The 16,508-nt window shown below is 40.1% G+C and overlaps 1 protein-coding gene across 2 annotated transcripts in view; it reads right to left on the bottom strand.

Annotated features, from left to right (window-relative positions):
* The window catches only part of PCNXL2 (pecanex-like 2 (Drosophila)), a 156,814-nt gene that overhangs the window by 35,362 nt on the left and 104,944 nt on the right, over positions 1-16,508 (bottom strand). For both annotated transcript variants that reach the window (XM_014950946.1, XM_014950945.1), the window contains exons 24-25: positions 5,194-5,252; positions 2,541-2,756 (exon numbers count right to left, since the gene is read on the bottom strand). In XM_014950946.1, the coding sequence (XP_014806432.1) occupies positions 2,541-2,756; positions 5,194-5,252 (275 nt within the window). The remainder of the gene's footprint in view (positions 1-2,540; positions 2,757-5,193; positions 5,253-16,508) is intronic.

The following is a 16,508-nucleotide window of genomic DNA, read 5'->3' as shown; positions in this document are numbered from 1 at the left end:
AGATTTGAAATGGGGAAGAATGTGCTTACTCCGCACAGGAGATGGCTCTTGGTGCTGTCTGGGGGCAACCTGCTCCATCTTCCTGACCCTGCCCTCAGCGATCCTGCTCAAAGGAAAGAGTAAAGAAAACCTTCCAAGGAAGAGTTTCAGCTCAGTCTCAGCTTTCACAGAGCTTCCTTGGGACAGCCCTTGGCCTGTCCCCTTACACAGCTTCTGCCTTCAGGTCAGCCTTGACGGGTGGCATACTGCTATTTTTGAGCTTTGCTCTCAGACCCAAACGCAAAATGGCACTCAGCTGGCAATGAACTGTCCTGGCCCAAAGTCAACCTAAGTCTTCCCAAACCACTTTGCAGCAAAACCGTCCAGTTGTTCACCATTCAACTTCCAGTTCAGTAAGCCCATCTGCTAGACCCCTGATCTTTTTAACCAGCTAGCACATGGTTTCAGGATCTTCTCATATTTTTTCATCTCAGTTCAAGAAAACCTTGGAAACAATCTGGGGATGGTGATGATAGAGAGGGACCCAACAGTAGGTGGCAACTGCTTAAAGAAAAAAAAAACACTCACGAAATTCATGTAATTTAAGCATGAAAATGAGACTTCTTTCTTCTGTTTGTTTCAAATCCTTCAGTGAACTATTTAAACACAAAAGGATGATCAGCAAAGAAAATTTCTGAAATTAGAATGCAAGATAATGGAAATGAACACAGTTCTGCTTACTCAAAATCCCAACAAATCTGAGCAAAACATCAACATTGTCCAAGATACGTCTCTTCTTTAACACACGTAAATCCTCCTGGAAGTCACTTTACTTTTCAGATCTGCAGAAATGAATTAATTAACTTTTGACTTCACAGAGTTTCTATAAAGGATTATAACTGTGAGCAACCTAAGAGGAACCAAAAACGACAGGCTGACTAAAATGGTGTTTAAAAAAACCCCAAAACTATTATCTCAGAGATTTAGTAGCCTGTGAAACCACTGGTACTGTAACTAAGAGATTGGAACTGCCACAGTATTTAACTGTTCTTGCAGAACAACACAAAACTGCATTTTTCAGGCCTGGATTAGCAGAAATAGCAAATTCCAAATCCACCCAAAAAAAGCCTCCCACCTGTGGACTTCATAGTGTACTTAGGCTCAGTACCTATCTTTGACACAGCACCACCACCGCTTAACTTGAGGGCACACACGGAGAAGATAATACGTGCACAGATGACTTTAAAGTTGAAGAAAGCCACAGAGCCACATACGCAGCATCATAATCATCATAACAACAATAAGTTATAAGGCTGATAAACAAATTCTTTCTCTTCCTTTCCAGTTGCTTTTTCTTACAATTTGCCTTTGTACTGAATAGGTATCTCTTCAGGTACTACAGTAACAATCTATTTCAGGTATTTACTGTTTTCTACAGGAGTGTTATCTTTGTCCCCACCATATAGGAATGAAAGTGAACTTCAAGCATTTACCACAACCTGTTGAACATCCTACAGGGAGTCTGTCACAGAGTCAAGGCTTGAGCCCATGCATTATTTCCTAGTCTAATCCTCCCACACCTAAGTGCATTCAAAGAGTCAGTCTGTCTCCTATTTTCTCATATTCAATCTTGTTGAAAAGTCACCTTGAACTTGTCTACTGGTTGCCGATTAGATGCTCAGCCCTGGAGCCCAGGAAACACTTTTTTCTGAGACTCAAAACTCCAATTATCTGCAATTGCAAAGTGGTATCTTTGAAAGGTTACCAACCCAAGCAACAAACACAGGCAGCCAACGTGTGTAGCACGAGCAAAATTTAGAAACTATTTAAAAGTTTTGTGGTTTTATTTTCCTTTTTCTTCCTATTTTAGGGACAGCAACAGACAGAACAACAGGAGCGTGATGCTATGAGCAACTGGCCTCAAAAGCCACACCACCTAGGAAGGGGATGTAGTTGCCATCCTTAAAGAGGAGTGTCCTGACAGGGAATATGCTGAACAGGAAGAAAATGAGGTCCCTCCCTCAACTGAAATCTGTACATCCTAAGTAAGAGAAATATGAGGCCCTGATCCACTTGCTTCTCTTTTCCTGTTCTACTGTGACAGAGACCATCCCAGCGCCGGCATCTTGCATGATCCAACAGAGGGCATTTTCCATGGGGGAAGTCTTATGATACTTGGCATATCTTTAGAGACCAGGTTTGGAGTTCTGCAATTTTAAGAACAACTTTGGTTTTCACAGTTATAGAAGTAAAAAAATAACTAAGCATAACATAAAAGATCTGTGAACCAAGCAAAAAACTCGGTGCCTTTTTCTGAAAGTTTTATGATACTCCAGAACATGACTTCGAATTTCTTAACCTTTAGGTTGCAAAACATTGTCATTTAAATAATGATACAAAGAAGTACAGAGCCTTTAGACACACAAATATCTGTAAAAAGAAAGAGAGATAAAAGTTCTTAAGTTCTTAAATTCTATATCCTACTATAGACTTGTGATAAAGAAAGTTAGAAAGGTTTTCTTGCTGCTTTTGTTGTTATTTAAATTATCAGGAATCCTTACCTCGAAATTCCAGCCCTCTGAGCTGAAAGGTGACAAGGCCATTTCCAATTTCGATCAAGTGCACAAAGGCATTTAAATAATCTGATGCCAGAATAAAACAGTCTCCTGTGTTGTAGTTTCCCCAGCGGCCCAGAATCAAATCTCCACAAAGAGACTCCTGCAGAGATCTTGTCAAATGCTCATAAAAAATGGAGTTGAGATTATTGTCATCATTTCCTACAACCAGAGTAGCACACATTTGTAAAAAATAAAATTTATAATACACTAAGCAATTCTGTGTAAAATCCTATGTTCTTTTTTATTCCCCCGTAAAGCCTCTTCCTCTAGCGGAATAGTAACTTCTTGATAGTCCACCCAAACTGAATTTCCTAGGTGGTTTTAAGAGAATCAGATCTGAAACTTTTGTTTAATATGAACAATCTTGTAAACAGAACATCAAATTGGTGATAACATATGTCTCAGTCTGAACCATATCACCTCCTTCGTGTTTTATAACAGCAAGATTTTTTTAGTCTCTGCTGCAAGTTTCTGCAATGCTAAGTTAATGTCGACACCCTGTTCTTAATTACAAGAAACCAGAAATCATTATTATTTTGGTACATAAACTTAAATCTGAATATTATTCCTGAGATTTAAAAAAAAAAATTGGACACATATCTTCCAGTAATTTTGCTGGGGTTTATTTCTTTTAGTCCTCCAGTTATTTTTCAAGGCTTTGTCCATGAAGTATCTGTGGGTACTTAATATGAGGATAGATATTTTATCCGAGTACACTTACTATATTGAGAAAGAAGGAAATGAGGTTCATTCACCACTAGAACTGCTGTCACTTCTCTAAACATAGTATCAGTTGTCCAGTTACCTGTCACTTGGACCAACTGTCCAGGTGAGTAACACCTCATTACAGTCTAAAGGTCTCATCCTATAAAGCTCTATGGCATTTAACTGGATTAAAATCGGCACTTAACGATGGAGAGGGAATGAATCTTTCATAAATGCTAGCACAGTGCCACATAATTCAACATGGTGTTGTCTTACGCTTGTACTCTTTTACATAATATATATGCTTCACCAGAGAACTGCTTTTACTTTTATATTGCACCGATGTTGCACCCTTAATACATTTTAAATGTAAATGTAAATACATTATTTAAATGTATACTGCAGGACTAGATATACATGTACAAGCCAACATCTTGTAGGTGTATTTGTATACATGAAAGCGTATATGGATACATGTGTACAGGTGCACATGTGTATTTATGTATGTGCATATTTGGGAGCAAACCTAACATGGAGAAAAAACCCAGAGGATGACAGGCTATAGTTTGCCCTACAAATTGCTCCTCAATACAAGAGGAGGAGTGGGTGTGTTACTACACAGCTTTTCATCACCATGACCATTATGCATCCAGTTCTAGAATGTATGTACACGCGTTCAGACATAATCAACTATACACCTTCTGGAGTACATTCACTCAAAATCTAAATGAGTCATAAAATGAATCTTTTAAGGACACACACAACAGGAATGTTTTGCTTGAGCTATGGGCTTCAAAACATAATCAACTTATTAGCATATATAATAATGTTAAGGTTATTGCTATCAGATAACAAAATGGCCTTGGGAAACGTCTTAACTCCCTGCCTTGAAATCATAAATAATGAAAGAGCGCTATATATGCCTCAAACTGCTAATACATCTCTTGTTTTCTTGGACACTCTGGATTACACCCACTTCTGCTTGAAGATGCAAATTTGTGCATACTACTGATATAATGGATAAGGATAAAAAGGTGGGGGGATAAAAATATAACAACAGTGGTTACAACATAAACTTATACCTCCACAATACTAGCCCCTGACACCTCAGTAGTAAAATAAAATCAGCTGCAGAACACTAAAGCAGAAGAAACCTGTGTATGAAACCCTGGCTTCTCACTGGGACTGGATTTTGGCACAAAACACCGATATAGGTTTCCCCAGAAAGGGCTCTGTCCTGCAGCTGCTGAAGCGCATCAGCTGAGGTACAACATGCTCTCCATGTCCACTGACTTGCCAAAAAATGTCTCGCGTTCCACCCTCCCAGGAACAGCCCAGTGCAGCCCAGGGAGGCACTTTACATTGCCAGGGACTGGAGCTCGTTTAACGGACTAATATCTGGAGAAGAAGCACACTATCTTTCCTATATCTCTCTTTAACCCCCTCCTGCAAATTTTCCACTTTCCCTTTCTCCCTTTCCCAAAAAGGTTTGTCTCCAAGGGAGAGGCCACTGAACAGCCCAAACTGTTCAGTGGCAGAGGCACTGTTAATCTGCTGCTTTTCTCCAAAACCTGTTCCTCACCACGGCCAACCTTCGAGCCTGGCTAGGGTGTCTCCTGCGTGCTCCCCACAAACAGCAACGCTACAATTACCCGAGCAATTCACAGCCCAGCAGCTCTCTGATCAGCTGCAGGTCACTGCAGAGTGAATTTACTTACCAAGTCATAGGGTTTAAACTGATGCTCTGCTACGCTTTAAAACACTCTAGTTTGTTCACACAGCATAACATGTAAAACCCTTGCATCTCTGTAGCTTCCAAGGCAAAGCACTGACTGTGTAAATGCATCACATTTTGCAAATCAAGTGAAACACCCAAACTCCCAGCCCATACCTGCATCCTTTTCGATCTGTGTTGCCAGTCTGGTGTTGGAATGGTCCGATCTTTTGGTGCTGGAAACAAAGACATGTTGTAAAGACAATTCTTTTTTTAAAAATAAGAGTATCCCCAACATTCATTTGTCTTTTATTTTCAACTTATCTTCACATTCTATGTTTATATCATTAGGCAGTTCACACTTGAATCCATTCATCAGTTTACTCCAAGTAGGCATATATACTTATTCCAGTTCAGTAGTGGTATTGACATTGTAGCGTATCAGCACACAAAACAAAAGTGTCTGTGTTCCCTCCTCCTTTTTCCCAAACTCTTTCTTCCCCATTTTCCTTCTTGTGGGGCAGAGTCCATTCAGAATTTGGCATCTGTGATAATACACAACACTACGTACTTTAAATAACTGAACTGGCTCCAAAGCACATCAGTCAGGTGCCACCAAAACAGAGAACAGAAAATATTAAATTACTCTCTTTTCCCATTTAAGCCTTTAGGGAAACAGCTGGACTCAAGGGGTTTTCTTTGTGTGAAAATATTTCTGTGGGTGTATAACATCTATGGAAAAACAACAAAAAAAATCACTTAGTTTCATATTTAGCTAAGAAGCAATGAGAGATTCCCTGGTCTTTCTTATAACCGGAAAAAGAGTAAACTACACAGTTTTATTCCTTTCAGGCAGTAACTCTGTCTCCATTATGAATAATACATTCCCTACTCAGTATTTTCATTGTAACAGTGAAATATAAATACCACAAGAAAATGGTCATAGAACAGAAAGCAACTAAAAAGTAGATTGGACTGAGCTTTTATTCCTACCTGTAACAAAAGACACTAACAAAGCCTGAAAATAAGGAACGTGTAAATCACTGTGGGCAAGCATGTGTCCAACAGATGGGAGTGCGTGTGGTGGTGACTAGGGATATTCAACACCAGAAGTCCAAATCGTCTCCCAAGCATCCATCTCCCAAGCCTTCAGGGTACAAGTGAAAGCCTGGCTAACAGAAATGCTACAGTAAATATAAATTTCCCTGAAATACTGGCTCTGGCAGTGGTGAATAAGGATTTCAGAACACTTCATTAAGAATATTGTCTCAAACGTTTAGCCCTCAGTTACAAGTTTTAGCAGAAGGCCTATCAATCAGATACATAAATATTAACACTCCATAGAAAACAGGGCTAAAACAGAAAATGGGGAAAGCCAAGCTGTTTGCCCTAAACCACAATCAGCATAAGGTTACACGTGACAGCAGTGAGAGTCTCATCTGTTCACCGGCCTTCCACACAGAGGAAAAGTGGCAAGGCACCATTCCTGCTGGCACGGGAACCAAGGGAGACACCCAGACACCCCATCAAACTGTGATGAGGGCAGCGTGGCCAGGTGGGACTGGCTGGGGTCTGCTTCATTAAGGCTGGAAAAGGATAGCGTCAACCCAGGGTAATGTTGTCTTTGAAACACACGAGAGACTCTCTAAGAGCCCATAGGTCCTCATCACAGTATTGGCTCCCATGATTTTGTGTGTCAATATACAAGTTATTTAAAAGGTTGGAAGTTTCTGAGCCAAAGCTATAAGATCATGCTGCAGCCAACTGGGAGAAGGATGCCATTGATGTCCCTAATGTTAGAAGCCTTCTCATCCACCCTTTAAAGCCTCCCCCAAAGCCCAACAGAAAAATTGCACACAGGCTTCCATGCAGTAGACAGAAGAGGAACAGAATTGCTTTACTTCTACTCCCTACCAGAAATTTATTTTTGCTTTAAAAAGGCATGTTCTTTACTTGGTAAGAAATACAGTTGGAGAAAAGATGAGTCTTAATTAGAATTATCTGTAATTAATATTAGTATGTTATCTACATAGATTAACATTTTATTTGATGTATTATTTATCTTCATGCCTCTGGTTGGCTCAGCATATTGTAACTGCAATTTTCACTTCCTATGCAACAGAAAATGGCAATGAGGGGGGGAGGGAGCTTCTAAGCAGTCCAGAATATAAAGAATGATTTTACTTTAAAAAGGTTGTCAGAATTCTTCTACCCTGATATACATCCACCTGAAATTGCAACATATGCAAGAGTAAGCATAAAGATTAGGTTATAGAATTCAATCAATTTTCTATTCTCAGCAGAGAAACACTGCTGATTTCCAAATGCATATGTTTTAAGATTATGAGACTCCTTATTAACTTTCAGTCTCTCTGAAATCAGTGTGGCAGTATGAGGTACAAGCCAATACTATTCTTTACCCCAATTTTTTACCAACCTATAAAGCACTTCTGTTCTTGAGGCATATTGAGACCCATACAAATCAAGCAATACTTCAGAAAATTCTAATCTATAATAAGTAGGAACCCTTTTGCCCAGCATGCAGCTCTGACTCCATTTCTTTCCTTTTTTTTTCCCTTTGAGAGAAAGATACATGAAACAATCAGGGAAAATCACAAGTGCTTCAGGACACTCCGAGACAGATAATGCAGCCTGACTGGGAAGAAGGGAAGGAAACAGAACAGCGCGCTCAAAACCAGGCTCCGTTACGGCTTTATCCTCCATTCCAAGCACAGTAACGATTGCTTAAGCAGCTAAAACATGGGCTTCAGAACACGAGCCAAGAAAGGATTTACCTTTTCAGACACTACCAGAAAAGCTCAAATCTTTATACAGTTATTTTGAAGTTTTTTAAGACTAGAGGGTAATATAGACGGTTTGTAAAGCAAACTTCTGCCCTGAAATTCAATTTAGTTGAATAAATTCAGTCAAGTAATTAATTTTAGATTTTAAAAATCTTTCACAATTATTTGTATTGTACCTTTTTGAAGGCAATGGGAATTTGCATAGCACTAAACTATAATACACTGTGCCTAACAATCAAACCAGCAATGCCTTTGCTCCTGGGCTTTTCGTTGTCAACTAGGACCTCTCAAAGTGAACTTTTGGGACTAGTGGGTGATTTGGGCTTTCCTCCCCTGGCCTCTTACTTTAAATTTAGTTGTTACCACTCATCCATGGTGATAATTAGCTGAGTAATTGGATTTCTTCCTGAATTGCATTATTCTATGCAAATCGAGTGCAGGTCCTTCGGCACTTGCCCTAGAGAGCAAATGATCGTGTCTTCAGCTAAGTCTTCAGTAATTTTAAAGTCAACATCCTGCTTAGTTTTTGAAATATGTGTCTCATGTTCTTTTAATCCAGCATTTACATGAGTACTGAGATAATCCACTGGTTTGCATAGCACTGTTCATGCCATTGTAGCTATCACTTCCCTTTGTAAAAGGATGAAGTCACTTCCTATACTTCCCTTGTCCAAAAATACTGCCTCATTTTTCAACCTGGAAAGATTTCCTTCTCCCAATTTCCTTAGAAAGGTAGAAAAAAGACTGAGGGGGATTCAGGCAGCCTGGGGAACATAGCAGATGGTAAGAATCAGGCAAATTGAGGAGGAGGAAAAAAAATAAATTAAAAAAGATCATTGCTGTGCTAATTTCCAGAAGATGAAAATAAAATTGCAGCTGTTCTATCTGCCTTGCTGTTGCTGGGTTTTGCCCCAAAACACAAATTCAAGATTTCCAGGATTCCTGCTGTGAAGGAGGGGATCTCTACTTTGAAAGAGAATAAAACAAAGAAAAGCAGTTCCCCTCTGGGGGATGCAAGAGATGCCTTTCTAGGATAGATCCAAAGTTTTTCTTTGTCTGTGTCCAATGAATTTTAATCTGTCTTTCCATGACATCTAACAGGCAAATCTAACAGAGAGAAACTTTGCTATGCTGCAGCCCTATGATTATTCATGGGAGTCCGAAGAAAAAAAAATAATAAATCCTCAACATTTCCGTGTGAATGTTTTACGCTGCTGGCACTATAAACGGAAGGCTTAGCATTAAAAACACAGTAGTACTAGAAGGCTACGACAGGGAGGCAGGAGGGAGAACGAGGAGATGGAAGGATAAGCAGGCACCCATGAATATTTGAAGGACACCAGAGGCAAAAACTATAGTATTAATTGGAAGTGTGAGGATGCCCAAGTAGTTTTAAATCCATTTCATCTAAAACGCAGAATGATTTCAGTGCGATTATAAGAGGAAAGGCTGACAGCCCCCTCGTGCATAACCGTGCCCAGGTTTTCTGGGCAGCTGCATGCAAGACGTGCCATAGGTCTAGCTCACGTTAATAAAGAACAATCTCTTAAAAAAATGAAAACAACTTCTCCTTCCTGATCACTCACTCAGATTTTTATTTTTCATGCTTTCTTCCCCCTCTCCTTCCCTGACTGCTCCAGTGTTTCATCTAACAATAATAAAAAGTGACTTTGCACACTAGGAAACTGGGGGGGGGCTAAGGTATAAAAAGTTGCAGTTGTTAAAGACAGTGCTATTGAAGGATCCTTTTAAAACATAGGAAGATATTATCATTAATGTTTCTTGTTCTTAGGATCTCTTTACTTTCTTAAAAAGGTTTTTATAATTCAGTCAGAGAGCTTCTTGGTTTGGTTGGGTTTTTTTCTGTGTTGTTTGGTAGTTGAATTGGGGTTTTTTGTTTGTTTTCTTATTTGAGGGGGTTGTTTTGTTTTTTAAGTAGGTGTAAAAATCAGAATTGCAGTAATTTGCTGAGATACACTACTGAGCATGTTTATTTGGATATTCTGAAGCCTTTCCTGAACATGAGATTTTTGTGCTCCTGCAGCAATAGGGATGCAAATGAAAGGTGTGAATTTGAGATGAAAAGCCCAGTGCCCAAACATGGATTAAAGAGCCCACCTAAGTGCTCTGATGTTCAAAGGTTTAGCTGGGGATTTCACTTCTTATTTGTAAGCCAGGTCATTTAAGCATCTGTATACTTGAAATTATTCACTGATGCTTTGCCAAAATGTCATCCATATCCTCACTTTTTTCTTTCCTACTTTGCTACTTCTTTCCCCTTGTCTGAGTATATTTTTTCTTTTAAAAGGCATTAAGTCACTATCTTTAGATATTTTATACTAAGTAATACTAGAAGCTTTATAAGTGGAAGGATTATGGCAGCTGCACAGAGATGTTTGTGTTCATTCTTTTATCGGTGAACAAGGGCTGGGACCCTGACACTCCTGTAAGGATGGGGCTTGGCCCAGGACCTGGCACCCCAGCTATAGCTCACTGTCCACAATTCATGGAGGTACTTTTAATGCATTTGAAATAGTGCAGGTGAGTGCTATTTTTCTGGTTTTCCCTTTGTGAGCCAATGCAAACATGATAGGAAAGGTGCTTTGCTGTGCCCCGCTCTGGGTTGGGAGCTCTGCATTGACTTGGGCTCTGCACTTGCAGATGGGCCAATGAGTGAAGCGGCCAAAGCCTGAGAAACTGTAAGGACCTGGAGAGTAGAAAGGAGGTGATGAGAAATGTCCTGGTGAAGTTTTCACCGGAAAAAGAGGGTGAGATTGGACAGCAAAAAAATATCACCAAAAGGCTGGGAGCTGCTTCAGCAAATGAGGTTTACCTCCTTTACTCCCCAAAGAGATGTGCATATTGTTTAAACGTTATAAAAGGAGGAAAGGACAAGCAAGGCATTTCAGAATGCATTCCTAATATTCTTTATTGCTGATAACAAAGTGTTCTTAATCTTTTTCAGTGTGCAACATTAAAATAGCACATACTTGAGATATTTTAATGTCACTTTTAGATTCAAGATGACTGCTTAAAAAAAAAATTAGGAGGTAGAGATGACAAGAAAGTATGAATATAAGAATGAGACAAAGACTGGTGAATGATGTCTTACAAAGAAAGCCTGCATCAGAAATACTGCTTTTGTTCACTACAGGGTTTTTCATATACATATTTCTCACCAGAAGGAGGGAGGCAAAACAGAAGCTAACCAAGACATTCCAGTGCAGCATAACCTCTGAGTGCAACATCAGTGATGCTACATTGAAGAACAAGAAAAATTTTACTGCTACTGTGCAGTTGTACAAAATCCAATTGAAAACAGGGATAACTTTTAATACCTCTGGGTTTTTACATTGCAAGGACCGTTGAGAGTCTTAATCATTTACAACAGTCATTATGGTAGTCTCTACAGTACTCTTCAGACTGAAAAAATATCTCTGGTATTCTGAGAGCAAACACTGCTAGTCAAGGGATTAAAAAATAATAAAAAAAAAATTCCCTGTAGCATTCATCCAGTATTTACCTAGTCCCAACTAGCAGAAAGCTTCAAAAGTAATTCTCAGTGGCAATAGTCACATAATTCTGCATTTTGCATTGTCTCAAAAAGTGAGAGACACTGTATATTTTGCTCTTATAAGGCCTGAGACAATTTGGGTCTAGTACATACCCTTATACACCAGGAGACAATCAGGACTTGAGCAAGCTGTGGCATGAACTATTCCCTGCTGCTATTTGTACACAACCTACGTATCACCTCAGTTAGAATGGTTACACTTGCTGAACATCTCTGTGATCTCAGCTTTCCCCCGTCTTCACATCTTGACAAAAGTTGCTTGAGTAAGCATCTTCTTGAACAGAAGGTTTGAGTTCAGTGCTCTGAACCTCAGCTGAATCAAACTGAATGTTTGATTCCGTTAAATCTAAAAGCAGGAGGTGATCTACATTATCCAAGTGAATGGGATGAATGCTTGCTGAGAACACTTGAAATTCAGTCATTTCAACAGGTTTCCAATACTGGATGTGACAAATTTCGTGAGTTTACATGATCTCATCAGATTTACATAATTTGGAAGCTAAGCATTAGGTGAACAGTTTATAAAATTTTAGTGCCACTGTATATCCACACAAGCCTTAAAATATTACGTGCTTCCTATGTCTGATTTATAAGTCTGATATTTCTCTTATGTCCTGTTGCTGCCTTCCTTTCCAAATATTTTTAAAAGTCCTTTTCTATCACGCTCATGATTTCTTTTCCTCTATAAGTCTGAGTTCCTGCTTATCAATGTCTGTTGCATTATCCTCTCTGATTTTTCATTGATGCCTTTTCCTGTTTTGCCCATCCCTTTCCCTTTTCATTTATCCTGCTTGTAGTTTTGATCTCTGCTTGCGTTCCTGCCTGGCCTCAGCATGCATTCCCTCTCTGATGCCTCCCTTCTGTCTTTATTCTATCCTCTTAGAATGATTCAGTGAATTGGAGTTGTGAACGCATCTTTAACTCGGCAGGGAACTACAGAGCACTGAATCAGAATGCACTCCCAATTAATTATCACACATATGGCTGCTATTCAATTAGCCTCAATTTGTTTTATTGACTGCCAGGGGCAAAATTTGAGAAGAGGAGATGTTACCAGTTAAAGAGATACTGCCAAACAGTTAAAATACAACTCTGAATTTTGTGTAGCCTCCCTTGTGTGTGAAACTCCTGGCAACTCAGAAAACACTTATTTTAATACCAGAGCTATGTGATTAAAGGTGGCTGGTTTTCTTTGCCCATCCTTTCCCAGACAGCCCTCACATTTCCCCAGTTCAGTGTGACTCCACACATAGAATCAAGTGATGAGGTGAGGGCTGGATTGGTGAGGAGATGTATGTACCTCTGTGATACAACACGTGGCCAATGGAGCACACGTGTACACAGAGTCACTTACTCCAGGGGAGACCACAGTTCAAGACACTGAGGGGAATGTAATTTCTGATTTCTTTTAGCCTGAGGCTTTACCTGCAGCAACACCTCCCACACCTGAATGCTGTGGCTTCGTCACTCCACAAAGCCCTACACACCTGCTTAAAGGGATTAAAGAGTCCCAAACCAGGCAAGTGTTGCAGGTACAATTCCATGGGCAGTACTGGTGGTGTGCAATGTGAAGATGTACAGCAGATAGGCACTACAGGAGGGAGGAGACAGGGAAGGGTCTTGAGAAGACAGTCAGATGAGTGAGTCTAATGAATAACATGCAATTTCAGAGGGCTCATGAAGAACGAAGGCTGAAATACAAAGATGTTCCTTGTTCTTCAAATGTTTCTCTATTCTCTCCCCCAATGCTAGAACCGTGGCCACACATGCACCTGCAGAATAGAGCACAACTTCCCAAAGACCACTTTATACTCACTGTTTCAACAGAGAATAATTTTGTTCCCCCAAAAATTATCTTTACTGGGAAAGCTGTCAGTTATAAGAGAAGAGTAATGAAGGAAAAACAGCAGCAACTTGCTAGCTTTTCAGCTTTTGCATTACTGCCAGCCAGGGAGTGCCACTACAGTCAAGGGCACCCAAGGGCACCCAAGCCAGGCCTCAGTGCCAGGCTAGGCTGGATGCTCAAGGATCTAAATCCCTTCAAAGTCCCCAGAGAGATTCTCATCAAATTCCACATACTTTGTGAGCAGCGTCGGGCAGCCCTTCTGATTTGAAGACAACACACCAAAAATTCAGACTAAAACCCATTCATTAGTTGGTCCTCTTTGTTTTGGCTTGTAAATCCCAAGCACTAATAAGCACACGTTTTGGTTTTATCTATACGCTGATACTTATTTATACTATTTTGCTGAGTTCTAAATTATTAACACTCAATAAAAGCCCGGGGGAGCCCTGAGGCCAACACAGTGAAAACCTCTCTTAAAAGAGCAACAGTCATCAAAGGGGCTAGCATTCATAAAACTGAGTAATGGCTGATAACAAAGGAACCAGAACCTCAGTATACTCTACAGTAAAGTCACGCAACTGGAATACAGCGCTTCTTTCTGATCAGTTCATAAAAAAAAACAGTATAGAAATAGAAGCAGCAAGAAAGAAACACAAAAATTAGCAGAGAAACAGTTCAGAAGAAACTAAAATGACAGCAATAAACAGTAAAACTCATGGCTGCAATGTGGCTTTCATGCCAGGTGGCTGGAAGCACTCAGAATCCTAAGTAAGGAGAACTGGCAGTGACAGTAGTCAGAACGTAACATTTCTGAAGTGGTATTTGAGGAAATGAGGCAAACAGTAACTCCTGTTGATTAAGGGAAAAAAGATTCTCCTATGCTTAGGTTATGCTATAACTGTTGACTTCAGAGGTTAATGTATTCATTGTAATCAGTGTCCAAGGCATTACTGAACTATAAACATCTGCCGCAGTTTTTCCTCTGTAAACATCACTACTATGGAGGTCTAAAAACATGTGAAAAATCAAACAACATAGTAAGAAAAGACTAAAAAAAGAAATCCAGCCCTAAAAAGGAGAACCTGAAAGGCCTGAACATGCAGATGGACAGTTATGGTTGAATGATGTTTTGTATTCAGAACAGGGGGTTTAGCAACTGTAACAGATGAGCAGGCTCACAGGGAAACCAGATGCCCTAGGGCGTGTTAAAAAAATAAGCATTTGGAAGTGGAAGGCCTGTTATTTTATGGGAAAAGGGGAGGGAGCAGAGGGGTACATTTCACAACTCCTTTTCCCACAAATGTGCATAACGTGGGGTCAAATCTAATTATGTCTACACTAGGAAAACTCTTCCCATTCCACCTGCAGACTGTCCACGATGGGCAGGTTAAGTGAGCGGGCAGGAAAAAAGAAAACGCCAGCTGCACTAGATGTGAGACAGGGCAGGTTTTCCTCACCCTCTGTTCCCAGCTGTATTAACCTCACAGGTGCCTATTTTCCAAACCACAGCGACTGGAACAATAGCACAGTGTTACACTTTTTCAAAAGACGGAGAAAAGAAAGGTTTGCTCATGCATTCTCACACACACAGAGGCATCCAGGAATGCCATTCTAAGATAACCGGCAATTTAATCACAGCCTCTTCAGAGACACCTAACTAATTCAGTTACACCACACAGTAATTCACTCGAGACCCTTCAAAGTAAGTGCAAGCTGTGCCTTACCCAAAAATAGGCACTGAACCAGATGACCGAGAAAGAACAGAAACAAGGAGCAGGAGAGAGACAAGCAGCTCGCAGGCAGCGCAATCTCCAGATTCCTGGTGGCAGTTTGCTGTTTGTGGGGACGAGTCACAGCTGCAGCAGAGAACAGGCAGCTCCATGTGATCCAGCGGTTAGGCCCACTGGGGAGCGAAAGTAAACTTCCTACTCCCTTCTGTCCATTGCCTCATCCAAGATACAAAGCAAGATAAGAGGAAGGGAGGAGGGGGACAGTGTCAGGCTGCAGCGTGACAAAGTATTCAAGAAATAAAGCAAAAGAGAGGAATAGAACAACAGCATTTGAACAAACACTTTATGCTTTAAAGTGTCTATACGTTAAACAAGATTTACTGCTATTTCCTTTTCTCTCTTGACATCTACAGCCTAATCATTCCAACAGCTGTGAAAATAAAGACTAAAACAGGACTCAGGCTAATGGCAGGACAAAGCCCGTGTTGCATCAAACTTTTTTTTTCTTTTAACTTCTTTTTTTCCCTCCTTTAAAAAAAAGAGATAATTGCTCATAATTGGACTCCTACGAGACAACCAGCTCATGAGCAGCTGACCACCTTTCTGATTTTACACACCTCTCTAACAACAACGGCAGCAAAATCTGGAAAAAAGCAGTTGCATGAGAAGTTGTTCATTCTTAATAACCTTCCTTATTGCCTTCTTTTCTTCCTTTTCAAGTCACTCTTCCCTTTCCATAGAAGATCCCTGACCTCACTGATGTATTGGTGTATTAGGCTCTGCACACAGTGCATACCAAAATGCACACTACAAACAAACAGCATCTGCTGATTGCAGGGAAGAACACCCATGCTCTGCGCACACACGGCAAGAGCACAAACAGGCACAGTATGATTCCTGAATTTTGAAGAGCTTGCTAGGAATTTCACAGTTTGCTTACTGTCAAAATGAATCTATGAATCTTTTTTTTTTTTTTACCCGCTTGAGTTCCTCCATCTCCTTGAAAAAACAAACAAGCCATCATCTTAATTCTCTAAGACTTTCAGCTCTAAGACATCATCTAGAGTGGCAGATGCCCAGTCAGAAACCTGAGGAATCAAACTCCTCTTTAGCCAGCAGAAAAAGCGGGACTAAAAGAAACACTGGAAATGCAAGATGTGCATTCAGAAAACACCAGGTAGAGACAACCAAATAAACACTTTAAGGAACAGATGGAGCAGTTGCTCACCGCTTGGCCTACTGGCCTAATAGCTCAGCTCAATTAATAAACCTGATGCTCTCTACTTGCTAACGTCCAAAGCTTCAACTTTGGATTCACTTTACAGAAAATTAACCAGATGGTTTTTCCTCATCTATTTTCTCACTGTTGGCCCAAATGAGATACAAAAATAAGTTTTCCTTAAGTGAAACAATATAAAAATGAAGTTTGCTTGACAGCAGTCAAATGTGCATACACTGATGAACAGAAATTACACTCTAAGAAAGCAACACAATTTATGACTTGGAAGAAAAACAAAACCATGATATTTTGATATCTA

The sequence above is a fragment of the Calidris pugnax genome, unplaced genomic scaffold (assembly GCF_001431845.1).
Source record: "Calidris pugnax isolate Ruff unplaced genomic scaffold, ASM143184v1 scaffold24, whole genome shotgun sequence".
NCBI lineage: Eukaryota > Metazoa > Chordata > Aves > Charadriiformes > Scolopacidae > Calidris > Calidris pugnax.
This window is presented reverse-complemented; position numbering and strand designations above follow the sequence as displayed.